An 18394-nucleotide genomic window follows, 5' to 3' on the forward strand; every position below is an offset into this window, starting at 1 on the left:
CTGGGGAAGAGTTTTCTTAATAAGTAAATAGACTACTTTATGGCAGTGGGAAAGCAAATGTAAAGATCCCGAGATGGCTTGTTTAAAGGAACAAGTAACATAAAAATGAGTGCAAAGGGAAGAGTGAATATATTTCTTTTGCCAACATTGAAGTAGGCCCTGCTGTGAGCTAGCTAGACAATGCGTAGAGAGTTAGGAATAAAAGAAACAAAAGGCGTGATTCCTGCCCTCAAGTTGCCTACAGTCTAATGAGAGAAAGAAAGGTAAATAAATAGATGATAGCAGTAAATAAGGTAGATATTGTAATAATGATACATAGAGGGTCTTGTGAGAGCATGGGTGGTTAGTTTGGGCAACTGACCCAAACTGGGGGAATTGGGGAACAGCTCCAAATAATCAAATATTTATGGAACACATATTGAATGGTATTTAGACACCGTGCCAAGTGGTTCATGGGTACTGTCATTTAATACTTATTACAGCTCTGTGAGATAGGTAATCTTATGGTCTGTCATTACAGATGAGAAAACTGAGGTTCAGAGAGGTAAACAACTAATCCAGGTTAGTGAGTGGCATAGGTAGGATTTGAACTCTTGAGTTCTTAGCCATCACATTACCTTACCTGCCAGACTGGATTAGAGCCCTCTGACATACGCTGTCATAACACTCTGTACTTTTTCTTATCACTTAGTAAGTGGATTACTATGGATTTGTGTGATTTTGATTGTCTCTCTCCCCTGCAAGACTCAGCTGTCTTTTTCTGTTCATCATGTCATTGCCTACCTAACACAGTGCCTGCACCCCAGCAACCACTAAATATTTTTGAATAAATAAGCTCTACTGCTTATTCACATATTCTTTTTTTTTTTTTTTTTTTTTGCGGTACGCGGGCCTCTCACTGTTGTGGCCTCTCCCGTTGCGGAGCACAGGCTCCGGACGCGCAGGGTCAGCGGCCATGGCTCACGGGCCCAGCTGCTTCGCGGCATGTGGGATCTTCCCGGACGGGGGCACGAACCCATGTCCCCTGCATTGGCAGGCGGACTCTCAACCACTGCGCCACCAGGGAAGCCCTATTCACATATTCTTACTAGGCAAGAATCACAAAGGAACCTTAACTTTTCCATTAAATGTATTATTCATATACTGGAATCCTTTTGTGGTACTTTGGGATATCTCTATAATAACATTTATCATACTTAAAAGTTAAGAATGGTTTAGTAGAAAGGCTGCTTTGATTCAAGAGTACCAAATTACATCTTTAGAATTTCTGCTTTGGATCTTTGACCTCTTAAATTTTAAATTCCATTCTAAACTAGATACCTTGGGAAAACACACTTAAATGTGCAACTCGTGTTTTCTTTTTTTATCCACCTCTTTGCTACATTCAGTGCTAATTATTTTTTTGTATTGATGCTAAAATAGTTAAAAGTAGGAAGCATAAGAGTAAAATAGTTAAAAATAAGGAGTAAAAGACTAGTAAAGACACTAAGAAAACCATATACTAAAGAGTTGACCCCTTGGTAATTGAGAAAATTTACTTATTGTAAGAAAAGAAAGGTGGAAGCATAAAAACTCAATGGTTTATTATGTGAAATATCTGTTAATTTTTTATTCTGGGCACCAGTTGCCTGCCTGCATCCTGGTAAGATGTTTTTACTGTATGTCTGTTAGTACTTATTTCTTTCCAGGCATAATAAAATGACTGATAATCCTGCCATAAATCATTGGAAAGTTTGTTCTTTTGCTCAAAGGAAAAAGTATTACAGGAAAATAGTGTCTGATGGCCAAATTGCAATAATCAAATATAAGAGTTTTTAAAATTCTGACTTTTATTATCTTTGCTTATAGCTTTTTACCTGCACCTACTCAGCTATCTCAGGACCAGCTTGAGGCTGAAGAAAAAGCAAGATCGCAGCGATCACGACAGACCTCACTGGTCTCCTCCAGAAGAGAACCTCCCCCATACGGGTACCGGAAAGGCTGGATACCTCGGTTATTAGAGGTAAATAATTGTGCTGAAAATTATTATAGCACCTTTGTAAAATAAGTTTAAACCCTAGAACTTCTGCATATGAATGTCAGTATGATAGAAATTCTGGTTGTGAGCTCTCAAGACATGTACTTCCCTCAGAAGATTGAGCTTTTTCTTCTTGCTTATTCTCACTGCTTTATGATCACTGAAAAAGTGTACAATTTATGTCTATTCTTATGTCAAACTGTTACTTATGTACAGAAGAAACTAACAAACGCTTTATGTTTGGGGGGGGATTATAGTATATGGAAAATAATGGGAAAGTAAGAGGAAAAAGATGAAAAATGGTTTCACGTTCAGGTGCCTTTCCCTCCCTCTCCCCTTCATGCACAATGCCGCATCACCCTGAAGAAACAACTTTCCTCCAGGGAAAACTCCAGCAGCATTTCCTTTTCTGATTTCTTCCTGTTGGTATAGTGGATAGAACACTGACAAGGAGGTTTTTTTTAATTAATTGTTTTGCATTATAGCTGTGTTCCTTACTCTTTTTTTTTTTTTTTGGCGGTACGCGGGCCTCTCACTGCTGTGGCCTCTCCCGTTGCGGAGCACAGGCTCCGGACGCGCAGGGTCAGCGGCCATGGCTCACGGGCCCAGCCGCTCCGCGGGATGTGAGATCTTCCCGGACTGGGGCACGAACCTGCGTCCCCTGCACGACAGGTGGACTCTCAACCACTGCGCCACCAGGGAAGCCCTGTTCCTTACTCTTTGTGTGACCCTGGACAGGTCCTAAGCTCTCTTCATCTGTTTTCTTATCTTCAACTTGAGAATGTTAATATATCCTAACATACAGATTAGATAAATTTGGGGGAAGGTATAAGAGACAAAATTTGTTGGTTGATTCAGAGGCAGTGAGGGAGAAGGAGGAATCTGAAATGATCTTTTTCTATCTCTAGCTTGTTCCCAAAGAACAAACTTTTTTGGCAGCACCTATTCACAGGATCTTGTGCGTCAGTTCAGTGCGTATTCCTTTCCCTAATTCCAGGGCATACTGCCCATGCTTGATCACCTTTTTTTTAATCTAGGGAGAAACGCAGACATTTGAGACTTTCCTCCTCCAAGCTGCTTCCTGTTCTCCATCTCCCTGTATTCATTCTGACACCTGCAAATTTTCCTCCTCCAATTCCCAAGGGATATACCTGCCCTATTGAAAACCTCTGTGCCTATTCATGTTTGTACCCAGTTATTTTCATTTTATCACTTTGTCGTGTTCTGCCTTTATATGGTTATAATTTTACTTTACAAATGGGAAGAGCCAAGTGTCCTTAGCTTTTTTTCATATGCCTGCAAGTGGTGATCATAGTGAACTAAGTATTCAGTGGATTGAAATATGTTGCTTAGCACCTATAAAAAGGCAACTGTATTCTCAGCCTCTCTCATGTTTGTCATTACCCCCTGCCCTACCAAACTCTTTGTACAGCCTAGAAGAACACTCAACTAAAGAGATCATGTCTTCTCCTAACATATTCCCTGGTGATTTTTTTGTTTCTCTGGTTGATTTTTGTTCAGCGGTCCTCTGGTCCTTATTAATTCTAGTGTGTGAAAGCCAGTCTTACCACACTTATGATGGGATTTTTGTTGTTGTTGCTTTTGTTTTCACTGATAATGTAATTTGTGAGAAGCAGAGCAAAATAAAAGATATCAAGGAAGCTGTGATGCCATCTTATCTGTGGCAAGAAAGACAGAACTTGTCATTATCTAACAGAAGGCTTGAGTGTTTCTTTTTAGGGATTACAGATGCTCTACTTTTGGCCTCTCGATAGATTAGGGTAGGGTGGCAGGCATCATTTTACCTACAGTAGAAATCTCATCCTTACTTGCATTTCAGCATCAGGACATTCAGGTACTATTAGCTTTTAAAATCTTACTTGACTATCAAAAGTGTCATATATCCTGTTGGAGCAGAACAGTTTATTTGAAAATCAAACCAAAATGGCCAGCTAATAGAAATACTGTGAGTGCTTCTTGAGGAGAGTGAAAGTTCTGTGGAAGAAAGCATCTTGTTCTAGTTTTTAAAGTAAAAGCTATGATTTTTCTGGCAAGCTTTATGACCACGTAATGCCACATCTACAGTCTTGAAGTGCTTATTATAGTTGAAGAACTCTAGTAAATCTGAGCCCATGTCAGATTGATGGCCTGGCTACAGGTAGTACCTTTCTTGGGAATACCTTAACTATTTTCTGCCTAATTTACAAGAAAACGTCTCCTTTAGCTTTATTGTTTGTTTTAAAAAATGTCAAACCTTTCTTTAGCAAGTAAGCATGTTGTACCTAGAAAATCACATATCCAGGATCTAATGGAATATTTCTTGAAGGAGGAGATCATATAAAAGTGGCTATTTTCATAATTTTTTTCCATCAAACCCCCTCTAAATGATTAATATTAATATATTTTTTCTCTCATTTCTTAGTGAAATGATTTGCCTTTTTTTGAGTCAGGGTATTTCAGTTTAGTAAAAAATTTAACAACTTTTGGAGTCAAAAGATCTGGGTTCAGGTCCTCATAGCTATCCATGAGACTTTGGAAAAATCACTTTTAACTTTTCTAAACTTGAATTTTTTCCGTATGAAAATATGAGGTGTTGAAGAACTACAAGAATTAAATGAGAATATATGTGTAGGCAAGTATTATTAAATTTAACAAAACTATTTAAATTATATTTAATATTCATATGTTAATTTGATGATATACATTTTTGTAATATTAAACTTCATTGACAGACTAAGCTTATTCTACTTTAGAAGTCTTAATTCTCTTCTAAGTAATTGTATAATCATCGTTAGAAATGTGGTAAACTCATTTCTGGGTCCTTCCTATTTATTTGCTTCTCATGGAACACTGAATAAATAAGATGTTGTTAAAATCTGAAGAAGAAATATAATTCTATACTTTTTTTTTTTTTGGCCGTGCTGCTCAGCTTGCAGGATCTCAGTTCCCCGACCAGGGATTGAACCTGGGCCACAGTGGTGAAAGCCCGGAATCCTAACCACTAGGCCACCAGGGAACTCCCTAATACTTTACATTTTTGCTCTACCTATAGCATGCATGACCTGTCCTTCACTAAGAAAATTATGTATGCTAAAATGAAAAATCTTTTCCTTATGCTAAACATTTTGTTTAATTTCTTCCTGTCATGTACATAAAATCCACATCCTTGCCATGGTCTAGAAGCCCTTTCGTGATCTGGTGTTTGTCCACCATGCAGACTTATCACCTGTATGTCTGCTCTTCTGCCCTCAGTAAGCTACAGCCCCAATGGACACTCATTTCCTAGAACATGCCAAGTTCGTTCTTGCAGCAGGGCCTTCACACTTGCTGTGTAATCTGCCTGGAAAATGCTTCCTTCAGATTTTCCCACGACTGATTTCTCATCATTCAGGCTTTAGCTCATGTTACCTCTTCACAAAGGTTATCCCAACCACACTATCAAAAATAGCCCCTCTTGGGACTTCTCTGGTGGCACAGTGGTTAAGAATCCACCTGCCAATGCAGGGGACACGGGTGCGAGCCCTGGTCTGGGAAGATCCCACATGCTGCAGAGCAACTAAGCCTGTGCGCCACAACCACTGAGCTTGCACTCTAGAGCGCACGAGCCACAGCTACTGAAGTCCGCGCACCTAGAGCCTATGCTCAGCAACAAGAGAAGCCACCGCGATGAGAAGCCTGCGCACTGCAAGGAAGAGTAGCCCCTGTTCACCGCAACTAGAGAAAGCCTGCGCGCAGCAACAAAGACCCAATGCAGCCTAAAATAAGTTAATAAATTAATAAATTTTAAAAATAATAAAGAAAATAGCCCCTCTTACAAGTCCCTTTATTGCTTTCAAGGCATTTATCACAAGCCAAAAATTATGCTTTTTATATCTTTGCCCACTAAAATGCACACTCCACAAGGTCAGAGACCTCTGTTTTGTTTACTGCCATTTCTGTAGCATCTAGCATAATAAGGGCTCAATGGTTATTTGTTGAATAAGTGAATATATCTTAAATCTCAAACCTACTATTAAATATTCTTTTTACTTCTTTTTAATATATAGGATTTTGGAGATGGAGGTGCTTTTCCAGAGATCCACGTGGCCCAGTATCCCCTGGATATGGGACGAAAGAAAAAAATGTCAAATGCACTGGCCATTCAGGTGGATGCTGAAGGAAAAATTAAGTATGATGCAATTGCTCGACAGGGACAGTCAAAAGACAAGGTAACCCTCTCATTGATTTTTTTCCCCCATTGATAAATATTTTGTGAGGAGTTTTTTTAATTGTATGAAAAATGATAAATCTGGCCATTTAGTTTACGTTAAAAGTAACAGTGACGTATACTTAGGCTAACTGAAGATGATTTCATAACAATATGAACAATATAATATGACTTCATAACAGCAATGACTTTTTCCTTTGAAATTCCCCAAATTGATGATAGGTTATGTATACTTAAGGGTTTTTATGTATTTGTTTTACATTTAAGAAACAGTTCTTCTTTTTCCCTTCTAGTTTTATTGAGATACAATTGACATACAGCACTGTATATTAAAAACAATTCTTTTGTAGTACTAACTTTTTTAAAGGCTAGCAAATTTTTTAAAATCTATAATCCTAGCACCCTAAAAAAATTAAATTTAGTTTTGTGTATAGTCTTCTATTTCTCTTCCATGTACTTAAAGTGTACATAGATACTGGGCTTCCCTGGTGGCACAGTGGTTGAGAGTCTGCCTGCCAATGCAGGGGACGCCGGTTTGTGCCCCAGTCCGGGAAGATCCCACATGCCGCGGAGCGGCTGGACCCGTGAGCCATGGCCGCTGAGCCTGCGCGTCCGGAGGCTGTGCTCTGCAACAGGAAAGGCCACAACAGTGAGAGGCCTGTGTACCGCACAAAAAAAAAGAAAAAAAATAGTACATAGATACTTAATTATTTTAATGGTTCATTTGAATAGAATTAATCATATAAACTTCTTTCTCCCTTGATTAAGTACAAAACTGACACTTGCTACTTTTAGGATGGCCCTGCTTACAAAGTAATCCAAAGACCAAAAATGAAGTTTACTTAAAATAATCTCATCACAGACCAGCCACACTCAGAGCCAAGGAACTGTTTTTAAGACCTAGTTTGTTTTTTTTTAATAAATACTCCAAGTATTTGGAGTATTTTGGAGGTAAAAGGGCTCTTCAGAATTGAAGATATTGGGGAAGGTACTTGAGAACCTTCACTACCTGTCCTTTGCTTCTCTCTCTCCCAAACATTTTCATTTTACCCTGTAAGACAGCACTAATGATAAACCATCCTTTGCTCCTCCGTCATGGCTGCTAGTTTTTGGGGAAAACAATTATGCAGTCATGCAAATTTGTATCTCAGGTTTCAGCAGAGCTGTCTTGATGTTCCTCCAAGCTTAGCTCCTACTCCTCTCCATCCCCCCTCAGTTTAACAGGCGACTCCCCATCTGTTTGCAGATAAGGCTATTGGAAGAAAATTGTGGCTTTCTTTATCCTGCACGTGTCTTTTTGTCTTGACTATTCCTTTTGTCTCTATAACAAATCTCTTCTCCTATCTAAACCTAATCTTGCCAAGTGTATTCTAGTGTATCCTGGATCTCGTCCCTTCCCCTTTTCTTTGTAACCTCACCTTTACATGTATTCCCACTTTACATATATACACACACACGTACACACTCAAACATACACATCCTTTTTTTACATGAATGAGATTTTAATTCTCATAACTCCCATAGACGCTTTTTTTTCTTACTTAAGATGTTTTGAAGATTTTCATTAAGAAAAATCTATATAGATATTCTAAGCATTAGTGGTTTCCAATTTTTTAGTTTTGCACACAGTGCTATATTCAAGATCCATATATAAACATCTTTTTGCACATGAGTATTTGTGTAAAATAAATTCTTAGTAGTCTATGCATTGGGTCAAAGGATATTCACATTTCAAATGTGACACATAATGCCATTATGTTCTCTAAAAAGCCTTTGCTTAACAATCATTCCATTCTTTTGTGTTTCCCTCAGACCCTCCATCTGTTAGTCACCATGATTTATTATTTCCTTAACATTTCTCTAGTATTGTCCCTTCTTTGCTACTTAGTTCAGACGCTTATTTTTTCTTGCTTAATTTACTGCAACAGAGTCTGAACCCATCTCCTTGGCATTTGTCTTGCCTGCCTGAAGAAACAGTCATTCACGTTTTTCTGTTTCTCTCCCTCTCTCCCCCACAAAAACACATACAAGCATGCACACTTAAAATCTTTCCATAGCCTTCAGGATAAGAACCAGCCAAGCACCTTACGGCACACTTGATCCCTTGCTTACCTTTCTAGCCTAGCATCAACTTTCATGACCAGAATACTGAAATCCAAAAATAAAGAGTCCAGTTTTAGCCGTTCTATTTATTTTCAATACAAAATAATCACCATAACAGGTGGTTGTTAAAGAAGAAGAAACTTGCAGGCATTCCCTATGAATGTCTGCTATGAGGAACTTCTTGCAGCTCCCCTATTATGGCACGTTCTTTCTTGCCTTGGGAGCTTCCCCTGGGTGCCCTCCGATGCTGGGGAAAGCCGTCTCCCTATTCTTTTTTCTGGCTAAATTCCATTGTTTTCAAGTCGCAACTCGCTCTTCACTATTCCAGGATACTGTCCCTGATCCTCCCTAGCTAGACTGGGTGTCCTTCCTCCCTATTCCCTGTGTTTACTATAAAGTAGCAGTTGTAATTATCCATTTTGTTGCAATTATCCTTTTGTTGTAGTTATCCATTCACTAACAATGTTCTATGTCATTTGACTAAAAGCTCCTTGAGTACAGAGGTTATATCTTTTCATTTTCCTCTTTGGCACCTAACTTAGTGCCTGACAGCTTGACACACAGGCATTCAGAAGTGTTTGTTGGAGGTATTATAGCAATATTTATTGAATAACAGAAAGCCACTTTTCCTGAAGCCACTAAGGAAGCATGGTCCACTCCTGCAAAAGGAAAAATAGGTCCCTATACTTGCAGGGCATATACTGGAAATTTACCCTGGGCCATGAAGGCCTTCATTCACCTTTGTTTTGGTGCACCTCTCCTTCTCTGGAATAATAACTATGCTTTATCGGTATTTGCTACCTCTCCTCTCATTTATTAGGAAAAAGCAGCATTTTAGGACAATAATTTGACTTTGACAGGATGTGTAATTTTGAATGAAATACAGTTTTAGCCCATTTTACATGTATATTGGTGATTCTTTTGTATTGAAAGTAGAGTAGAAATGTTAAAACTGAACTGTTTATTTTTGGATTTCAGTATTCTGGCCAAATAAGGTCTCCATAGTATTGTTCGTTACACAGTAAAAGCCTTACATGTTTGCCTAGAAATCAGCCACTGGAAATGAACCCTAGACTAGTAGTTTATAGGGGTACCACTCTCAGGTTCATACTAACCCTGACTGTAATGGGGAGGCTGTACATGTGTGGGGTATATAGGAAATCTCTCTACATCCTGTTAATTTTGCTGTGAACCGAAAACTGCTCTGAAAACTGCTCCTAAGACTGCTTAAAAAAAATCATAATAAATAACCACAATGAAGATTAAAAAAAAAAAGAATAGGGCACTCAGTGAGTTGAGAAGAAAGATACTGAAGAGAGTGACTACCTGGAGTATTCTAACATTGTTTATGATGGATGTATTTCCTTGCTGGACTTTATACCCTGGAATATACACTTGAATTCCTTATACAAATTAATTAATATGTTATTTTAAAAAGTGGATGTATTAATGCATGAAGTTCTAGACTGCATGTAATAATTCAGCATTAACTATGCATTGGCATTTAGAGGAGAGGGACACTTCTTGATTGTTTGGGACTGTCTTGAGCATTGTATTATGTTTAACATAACTGGCACTACCTATTAAATGCCAGTAGTGCCCCCTCCTGCCGCCCCCACCATTGTCTTAAACAGAAACATCTCACATATTTTCATAGGCCCTGGGAGGGGAGTTGGAGGCGTTAGCATTGCCCTGTGTTAAAACCACTGATTTTCCTGTTTTAGAAGTAGGAATTGGCTACTAAATGCACAAAATGAGATTTTTTAAAAATTCATTGTCATTCAGAATGCTGATATGCAAGGTCCTTGACATAGGATGAAAATGGCTTATTGGATTATTGAATTTGCGCTATACTGCAGTGGTTCCTGATTTGTATCAGAGGGATCTGGCATTCTTCAGAAACCAGGGACTTCTCACTGAAATATTAATAGTGAAAGAGCAAGAATGGAAAATACTAGCTGTAGGTATAAGAGGTGAACAAGGAAAGGTTCCAAGGGATAATATTCTAGGGCAAGGCTAAGGCGATTGATCTCTCTAAATGTAAAGTAAATACTGTGTACAAGACTTAATGGTAATACAAAATTGGGAAGGAGAAAAACATTTTTAAGTAAATCTCAATAGAACTAAATCCTTTTTTTTTTCCAGTTGTGACTTCAGTCATAAATCTTGAAATAAAAAGCCTGGTGTTTACATTTTTCCTTCTGAAATTATTAAATAGGAAATGTTACATACATGATATTGCCTAAAAGAATGCCTTCAACCCCTCAGCCCCCCCAAAAAAACTCCAAACAACCTTAACCCCAAGATAAATTGTATGTTATTACCTTGTTCATGGGATTTCACGAACTATGTCTATAAAGACAGTGTTTTCTTTCTCTACCTCTGAAATGGTAGCTATGCTGACAAGCTTATCCTTTTAGTCAATCCAATCCTTTGCCAGTTTTCAGTAATAAAAAACTTCTGTTTCATAGATGAGTTATTACTTTATCTTGTTCACAAAACTCATTTGTGCTCCTGATACCTTGGAAGGTATATTGTAATTTTTCGGATAATCCTCCCCAGCCCCTTTGCCCCCTGAGATATACTGAGTTTCTTCAGCACATTTGGTTCTCAGGCAATAAAAATTGGGGGTTTTATAGTTAATACCATGGAGGAATCTTGCTCTTCAGATGTCCTTCATCAGCTTTGTGAAATGCTAGAATCTTACTGATGCTCATTTAAAGGGTTATTAACTTTGGAATACCCAAATAAGAAGCAGCAAATGGCTCTTGTATGCTAAATTAGTATTGAGACTTTATGTTGAGTATATACAACTACCAGGGAGTAGAATCCCTTCCTGTAGCAATTACTGTGTAAAAGTAATTAACTCTTCATAGTCTTGGTATTATTTTCTAGAGACTGTTATATAACTTTTAATTCTTATGATATAGATTTTTTCCATACTGAAAAGAAGTAAGACTTTTTTTTTTAATTTATTTTTATTATTGGCTGCGTTGGGTCTTTGTTGCTGCATGCAGGCTTTCTCTAGTTGTGGCGAGCCAGGGCTGCTCTTCATTGCAGTGCGTGGGCTTCTCACTGTGGTGGCTTCTCTTGTTGCAGAGCATGGGCTCTAGGCACGCGGGCTTCAGTAGTTGCGGCACGCAGGCTCAGTAGTTGTGGCTCGCATGCTCTAGAGCGCAGGCTCAGTAGTTGTGGCGCACGGGCTTAGTTGTTCTGCGGCATGTGGGATCTTCCCTGACCAGAGCTTGAACCCATGTCCCCTGCATTGGCAGGCGGATTCTTAACCACTGCGCCACCAGGGAAGCCCAAGAAGTAAAACTTTTGAGGTCAGCTACAAGCTGTGTGATCTTAACGCACTGAGCCTTGCTTTTCTCACTGGAGTGAGCTTTAGGGTCCCTTCCAAAATGAACACTCTGAGAGGATGGTGACACTAGTAGCTCCCATATCAATAGACATATTTTGTGGTAAATTATCTACATTTCTTACCTGATCCCTTTTCTTATTCCTGAGAAAAACAAGCTAGAGATTTCAGTCTATAGTCATGATACAGTTTTTCCAGGAAATCAACAGCTTATGTAGAACATTCTGCAGGCCCCAAATATATGTACCTTTAGCATAGAATAGAGCATCTCTGAAAGTCACACATTCAATCATTTGTACAAAAACTATTGACTGAATGCCTCCTGGGGACCAAGCATTGTTAGAAGCACTGTAGATACTTTAATGAATGAGAGATTCCTCATCAATAATGTAGGTATAATCATTGTGCACACCTCATAGGGTTGATGCGAAAGTTAGGTTAGTTTATATATATAAAGCAAAAGAACAGTGGCACAAAATAAGTGCTTAATAAATGTTACCTATTATAATTGTTATTACTTTAATGGGCAAGACAGGTAAAGATTTAAAGTAGTTAATAATTTCATACTGTAAGCAGTGCTTTGAAGAGAGCAAACAGAGTTCTGTGACACTGAATGATTGGGTAGGGAGGGGTTGCTCCTTTAGTGAGGGTAGTCATAGGAGGCCTCTCCCTTGCATACCTGACCTTTGAATGAAGACTCAGGTTGAGAACCCAATTGAAGAACCGGGAGCAATACTCTGTAAAGGCCCAGAATTGGGGGAAAGCAGGTTGTGTTCGAAAAACAGAAGAGTCCATGTGACTGAAGCATAAAGAATGAGGGAGCAAGAGGTACAGGGGAAGATTGAAGCTGTAGGCAAAGCCAGGTCAGGTCGTATAGGCCATTAAGTTTTTTTGCTCTGTTGTTTGGAGTGAGAAATTAGCAATAGCATGCATTTCCTTTAAGCTGTTTTAAGGAATGTCATGGTAGAATGCAATTATTGATATAAGACTTTGACTTATAGTAGTAAACATTTTCTTCTGCAGAAAATTGCTGAAGATCTCAAGTGCCCAGGAATTTGGTTTTCTTTCATATTTATAAGTTGTCCTTTATCTGTATGTGTGTCAAAGAATTGCTAACTCAAGCAGCAAAATCTAGAATGCTGCTTATCTGTTAAATTTCCAGTACTTCTGTTTTTCTATAAAATCTGCCATGTAAGTTATTATGGAAGTATTCGAAAGGATAGATGGACATGAAAGTCAGTAATATTCTGTTCGGCAGAGGCCTACCAATCAGATAACAGTCCTAAATTTGGATAATGAGTGTAAAATAAGGTATGTGTATAGAATTTTTTTTTTCATGGAAGAAAGTGTTCTGGGTTTTTTGACCATGGCATATGTTCATTTTCTTAGTCTATGAATAGAGTTGATGCCATAAAAGACAAACATTATAAGTAGGGCGAGGTCAATGAAATTTTTTAGGCCTCCTGAATTTGGAAATTATTCAGTAACCTGACTTAAATTCCAGTGAGCTTGTAATCCAAGATAATGGTGCTATAGGCAGTTTATATCATCATTAATTTCAAGTCCTAGTGAGGCTCAAAAATAGGGATCACTGATGCATAAGGTTTTGTTGGCACAATTTATTTGGACACTGACTTGATTAGACGATCTCAAATAATTTAAATGCATGAGGTCAGAGGAAAATTATTAACTTTTATAGCCAGGGCAGCAATTTGTGTATATATATTTTAAACTTCCTTGGTTTTAAAATCTAAAAGACAAAATCTGTGTCCTAAATTTATAAGTGTGCTGAGAGGACATTTTGACTTCTGAAATGACTTAATGAGGTTGTTTCTCTTCATTCTTTGCTTTTCTTAAGCCTGCTTTTGTTTGAACATTTTAGGTCATTTATAGCAAGTACACTGACCTGGTTCCCAAAGAAGTCATGAATGCAGATGACCCAGACCTGCAAAGACCTGATGAAGAAGCCATTAAAGAGGTAACTGGGAATTGATATATATAATTATTTTAGATGACGTTTTACATCTTTATTAACTTTCAAACCACTCTATATGTTGTTTCTTATTTCAGATAACAGAAAAGACAAGGGTAGCCTTAGAAAAATCCGTATCGCAGAAGGTTGCTGCAGCCATGCCAGTCCGAGCAGCTGATAAACTGGCTCCTGCTCAGTATATCCGGTATGAATCATGCCTGGAGGTTTTAGTTTCATGTTGGAAGTGATTGGAGTTGGGGGTCCTGGTATTCTTTCACTATCTTTAGTCACAACTGTAAATGCAGTTTTTTGAAAAATGACTTGAAGCCTATTGACTCTTTGTGCATTCAGTTGAAAGCAGAATATTTTAAGCTATCCACTTTTAAGATATTAGCTATTATGCTATTTTTAAAACATTTTTTGTTTTTAGAAATTAACAATTACAGAGTATGTGATGCAAACCACAATGATTATAGTTTTCCATTTTTATATAATATATAACATTAGTATATTGGAAATATTATATAGTATAATACTATTATAATTATTTAATATAATAGTATACTATAAATATTAATATATTAATATCATTTATATAATAATAGGCATCCTTATAATACTTCCAAATTTTGAGGGATTTCACTCAACTAAATCTTTATGTGGAAAGATGATTCATATATAGATATTAACGGAGAATTGAGAGCTGGTAGGACTGCTGCCATTATTCTTTCTGTTTTACAGCCTATGCTTAGTCAAAAACTACTAACTATAAGTTGCTTGCTGAGGATATCATGAGGCATTTTTTCCTCAAATAGGTGCAGACTTACAAAATAGGTGCTATTTTCTAGACCTCTTATCTGTGAAATTGAACACTGTGGCTTCCATGGTTCAAAATGGACTGTGATGAATTATTTGCAAATTAATACAACTATAGTTTACATTGTGCTTATAATTCAGAATTGCTGTTAGTTCTCTTATCTCTGTTGCTATCTGCTCTGCCTAAATTTTGTTGCAATTTTCGATTAATACTTTGTGAGAGAAATTGACAGTGTAGTCCAGTTTAGGATTGTAATAGAAGAAAAATACCTATTGAAAACTTGAACTGGTTATACCTTTAGTTTCATCTACATTCTTTAGATATACACCATCTCAACAAGGAGTGGCTTTCAACTCTGGAGCTAAACAGAGAGTTATTCGAATGGTGGAAATGCAGAAAGATCCGATGGAACCTCCAAGGTTCAAGTAAGTAGGTGGTTTCATGAGAAGGAACCACTATTCCTAAAAAGAGATATCAAAGGAGGAAAATGTATATCAACATGTAAATGGGTAAACAGATCGTGAGACATCTATACGTGGAATACTGTTGAGCAATAAAAAGGAATAAACTTTATTTAATATGTGCAGGAAAGTGAAATGGGTGAATCTCAAAATAATTATGCTGAGTGAAAGAAGTGAGACACAAACAAGTACATACTGTATGATTCTTTTCATATAGAACTCTAGAAAGTGCACACTAGTCTACGATGACAGGAGGCAGATCAGTGGTTGCCTGCTGGGAAGGAGGGAGTATGGATAGGCGATGAGAGGAAAAAGAGGGATAGGCAAAGGGGCATGCAGAAACTTTTGGTAGTGATGGGTATCTTCACTATGTTGATTGTGATGATGGTTTCACAGGTATTTACTTGTGTCAGAAGTTAATCAGATTGTACACTTCATGTATAGTTAATTGTACATTAGTTGTACCTCAATAAAGCTGTTTCTTAAGAAGGCAAAAGTATATTGCTCGATGAAATGATGTTAATAGTGTGGAGGTGAAGTGGGTAATGATGATGACAGAGTTGGCTGTGTTTTAATAATTGTTGAAGCTGAGTGGTTGTGATGAGAAAAACAACTTTTGAGGAAAACAACTTTTTTTTTCCTGAGTTGCTGCCTAGGCACTTTACAGTATGATAACCCTGCTCACACCTAGAGACTGGACATTTGGATTAAGACTTGTGTTTAGGATGCCAGTCATAAGTTCCCACTTTGCCTTTCCCAGGGAACCTTTTAAAATATAGTTGGCCCTTTGTATCTGCAGGTTCTGCACCCGTGGTTCCAACCAACCACAGGTCAAAAATATTTGGGAGGGTTTTCCCTGGTGGTCAAGTGGTTAGTACTCTGTGCTTCCACTGCAGGGGGCACGGGCTCAGTCCCTGGTCGGGGAGCTAAGATCCCACATGCCGCGTGGCATGGCCAAAAGAATAGTTTGTAAAAAAAAATTCAGGAAAAAGAAGTCCAGGAAGTTCTCAAAAGCAAAACTTAATTTGCCACACCTACCAGAACTATTTATGTAACATTTACATTGTATTAGATATTATACGTAATCTAGAAATGATTTAAAGTATATGGGAGGGGCTTCCCTGGTGGCGCAGTGGTTGAGAGTCCGCCTGCCGATGCAGGGGACACGGGTTCGTGCCCCAGTCCGGGAAGATCCCACATGCCGTGGAGCGGCTTGGCCCATGAGCCATGGCCGCTGAGCCTGCGCGTCCGGAGCCTGTGCTCCGCAACGGAAGAGGCCACGACAGTGAGAGGCCCGCGTACCGCAAAAAGATAATAATAAATAAATAAATAAATAAAGTATATGGGAGGATGTGTATAGGTTATATGCAGATACTACGCCACTTTTTTTTTTTTTTTTTTTTTTGCGGTATGCGGGCCTCTCACTGTCATGGCCTCTCCCGTTGCGAAGCACAGGCTCTGAACACGCAGGCTCAGTGGCCATGGCTCATGGGCCTAGCCGCTCCGTGGCATGTGAGATCTTCCCAGACCCGGGCACGAACCCGTGTCCGCTAGCATCAGCAGGCAGACTCTCAACCACTGCGCCACCAAGGAAGCCCCTACGCCACTTTAATAAAGGACTTGAGCATTCACGGCTTTTGGTATATCCTCAGGCGTCGAGGAACCAATCCTCCTCAGATACCAAAGGGTGACTATAACTACTTAGAGTTAAGCCCCAGGAAAAGTTAGTATCCTCTGTCCCAACTACCTTATAAGTAATAGGTATTGCTATGCTGCTCTCCATCTCCTGCTCACTTGTGGCCTAGGACAGAAGATTATCCTTCCTCCAGTTCTTTCCTCATTCCTCACTCCTCACTTCTGGGATCTGAAAGTAATAATAAATCTTGTGACTCTACTTCTTCAGGTGGGTGTATTAAAACTGCACCTTTAATTGAAACAACCCAATGTGTTTCACTTCCCCAGAGTGGGAGCTTGGATGCTCAGAGAGCTATCTGCGGACCCTGGGGGGGTGTCTTGTGCCCCTCATTCAGCAGGTCATAATCTGCACATTCTTAATTGAATACACCAGCTCTAGCTTCTCAACGCGTTGCTATATAATAGGTGGATGTTTGTTATATACTCTCTGTTTTTGTATCTGTTTGAAGCTTTACATAATAAAAAATAAGGAGGGGAGACGACATATTAACTAAAAAGGAAAAATCTGTATCACTCTGTGGTTGTGCTTTGGTTTATCCTTCAGGATTAATAAGAAAATTCCCCGGGGACCACCTTCTCCTCCTGCACCTGTCATGCATTCTCCTAGCCGAAAGGTAATCTTTGCTCTAGTTTAAAATCTCTTTTTGTACTCATGATTACTAATTTTATAAATAACCTCGCATAGAATAAAGTCTAGATGCCTATGTAGTTACATTTCACCACACTTATTGTTTCTTTAATTTGTTTTCCAAGACCAAATAGGGACCCACTCAAGACTATAATATGCAGTTCCAGAGTGCCTATGAGAATGTATGTAAAATGTTAGCTAGTAGTTTTATTATTATTAACCTAACCCCTGCATTTAATGGAATGAAAAGGGTCTGGTATTTGACAAGAAGAATGTTATCATAGTTATAGGAAGGAAGTACCTGGGATCATTAGGTCTGTGCTTCATAGTCCAAGTGGCTTTTTTTAGATATTTTATTACCCAACTAAAAAAACAAGTTTCTCATCTGAAAGAAGTCACATCAGTTTAAATATGTAAAAATACTAACCAGCATTTATAACTGTCAAAAATAATTTACAGATTATTTTTTATATTAAAGTTATTACTAGAACCCATGATATGGGAACATAGTATATAGTGCCACCAAACAAATGGAATTAGGACCTTTGACTAAATCCATCCATATGTAGTGTATACTGAGCTGTCTTTGAAGAGAAAGATTGCACTTCGGTTTTTAGCTAGACTATAAATCTAAAAATGTCTCTTCTTCCTCTCTTTTCTCAATTCAGATGACCGTGAAGGAACAACAAGAGTGGAAGATTCCTCCCTGTATTTCAAACTGGAAAAATGCAAAGGTAATTAACTTGTCATAAAATCATAAAAGGTAATTAACTTGTCTTAGTTTTAGAACCTCCTGGAAAACACCCAGGAAGGACCTTCAGCCTGGGTACCTTTAGCTGAAACCTCAGCATCTCATTTAGCTGAAGATTTTCAAGAAGGAACACTCAACTTATGTGACTTTTCTCTTTTTATTTTAATGTAATAGAAATGTTAGTATGCCAGGCACATGAATACCATGTGGATTCTCCTAGTAAATTGTAGTTACTGGAAGCATATAGAGAAGGAAAGGGTAGAATAAAGTAACATATCAATGAAAGATAGTATTCTTTAGAAAACTCAAAGTTATATCTAAAATTCTTCCTGAAAGGATTTAAACCAATTTAAATAATCATATGACAAAACAGAGTAAATGT

The 18394-nt window shown here is 38.2% G+C and overlaps 1 protein-coding gene across 1 annotated transcript in view; it reads left to right on the forward strand.

Moving 5' to 3' along the window:
- Positions 1 to 18394, forward strand: part of SNW1 (SNW domain containing 1) — a 35821-nt gene that overhangs the window by 2699 nt on the left and 14728 nt on the right. The window contains exons 2-8 of the mRNA XM_060004113.1: positions 1849 to 2002; positions 6064 to 6225; positions 13571 to 13666; positions 13759 to 13865; positions 14798 to 14902; positions 17178 to 17247; positions 17930 to 17995. Coding sequence (XP_059860096.1) covers positions 1849 to 2002; positions 6064 to 6225; positions 13571 to 13666; positions 13759 to 13865; positions 14798 to 14902; positions 17178 to 17247; positions 17930 to 17995 — 760 coding nt within the window. The remainder of the gene's footprint in view (positions 1 to 1848; positions 2003 to 6063; positions 6226 to 13570; positions 13667 to 13758; positions 13866 to 14797; positions 14903 to 17177; positions 17248 to 17929; positions 17996 to 18394) is intronic.

Source organism: Delphinus delphis, chromosome 2 (genome assembly GCF_949987515.2).
Source record: "Delphinus delphis chromosome 2, mDelDel1.2, whole genome shotgun sequence".
In the NCBI taxonomy this organism is placed as follows: domain Eukaryota; kingdom Metazoa; phylum Chordata; class Mammalia; order Artiodactyla; family Delphinidae; genus Delphinus; species Delphinus delphis.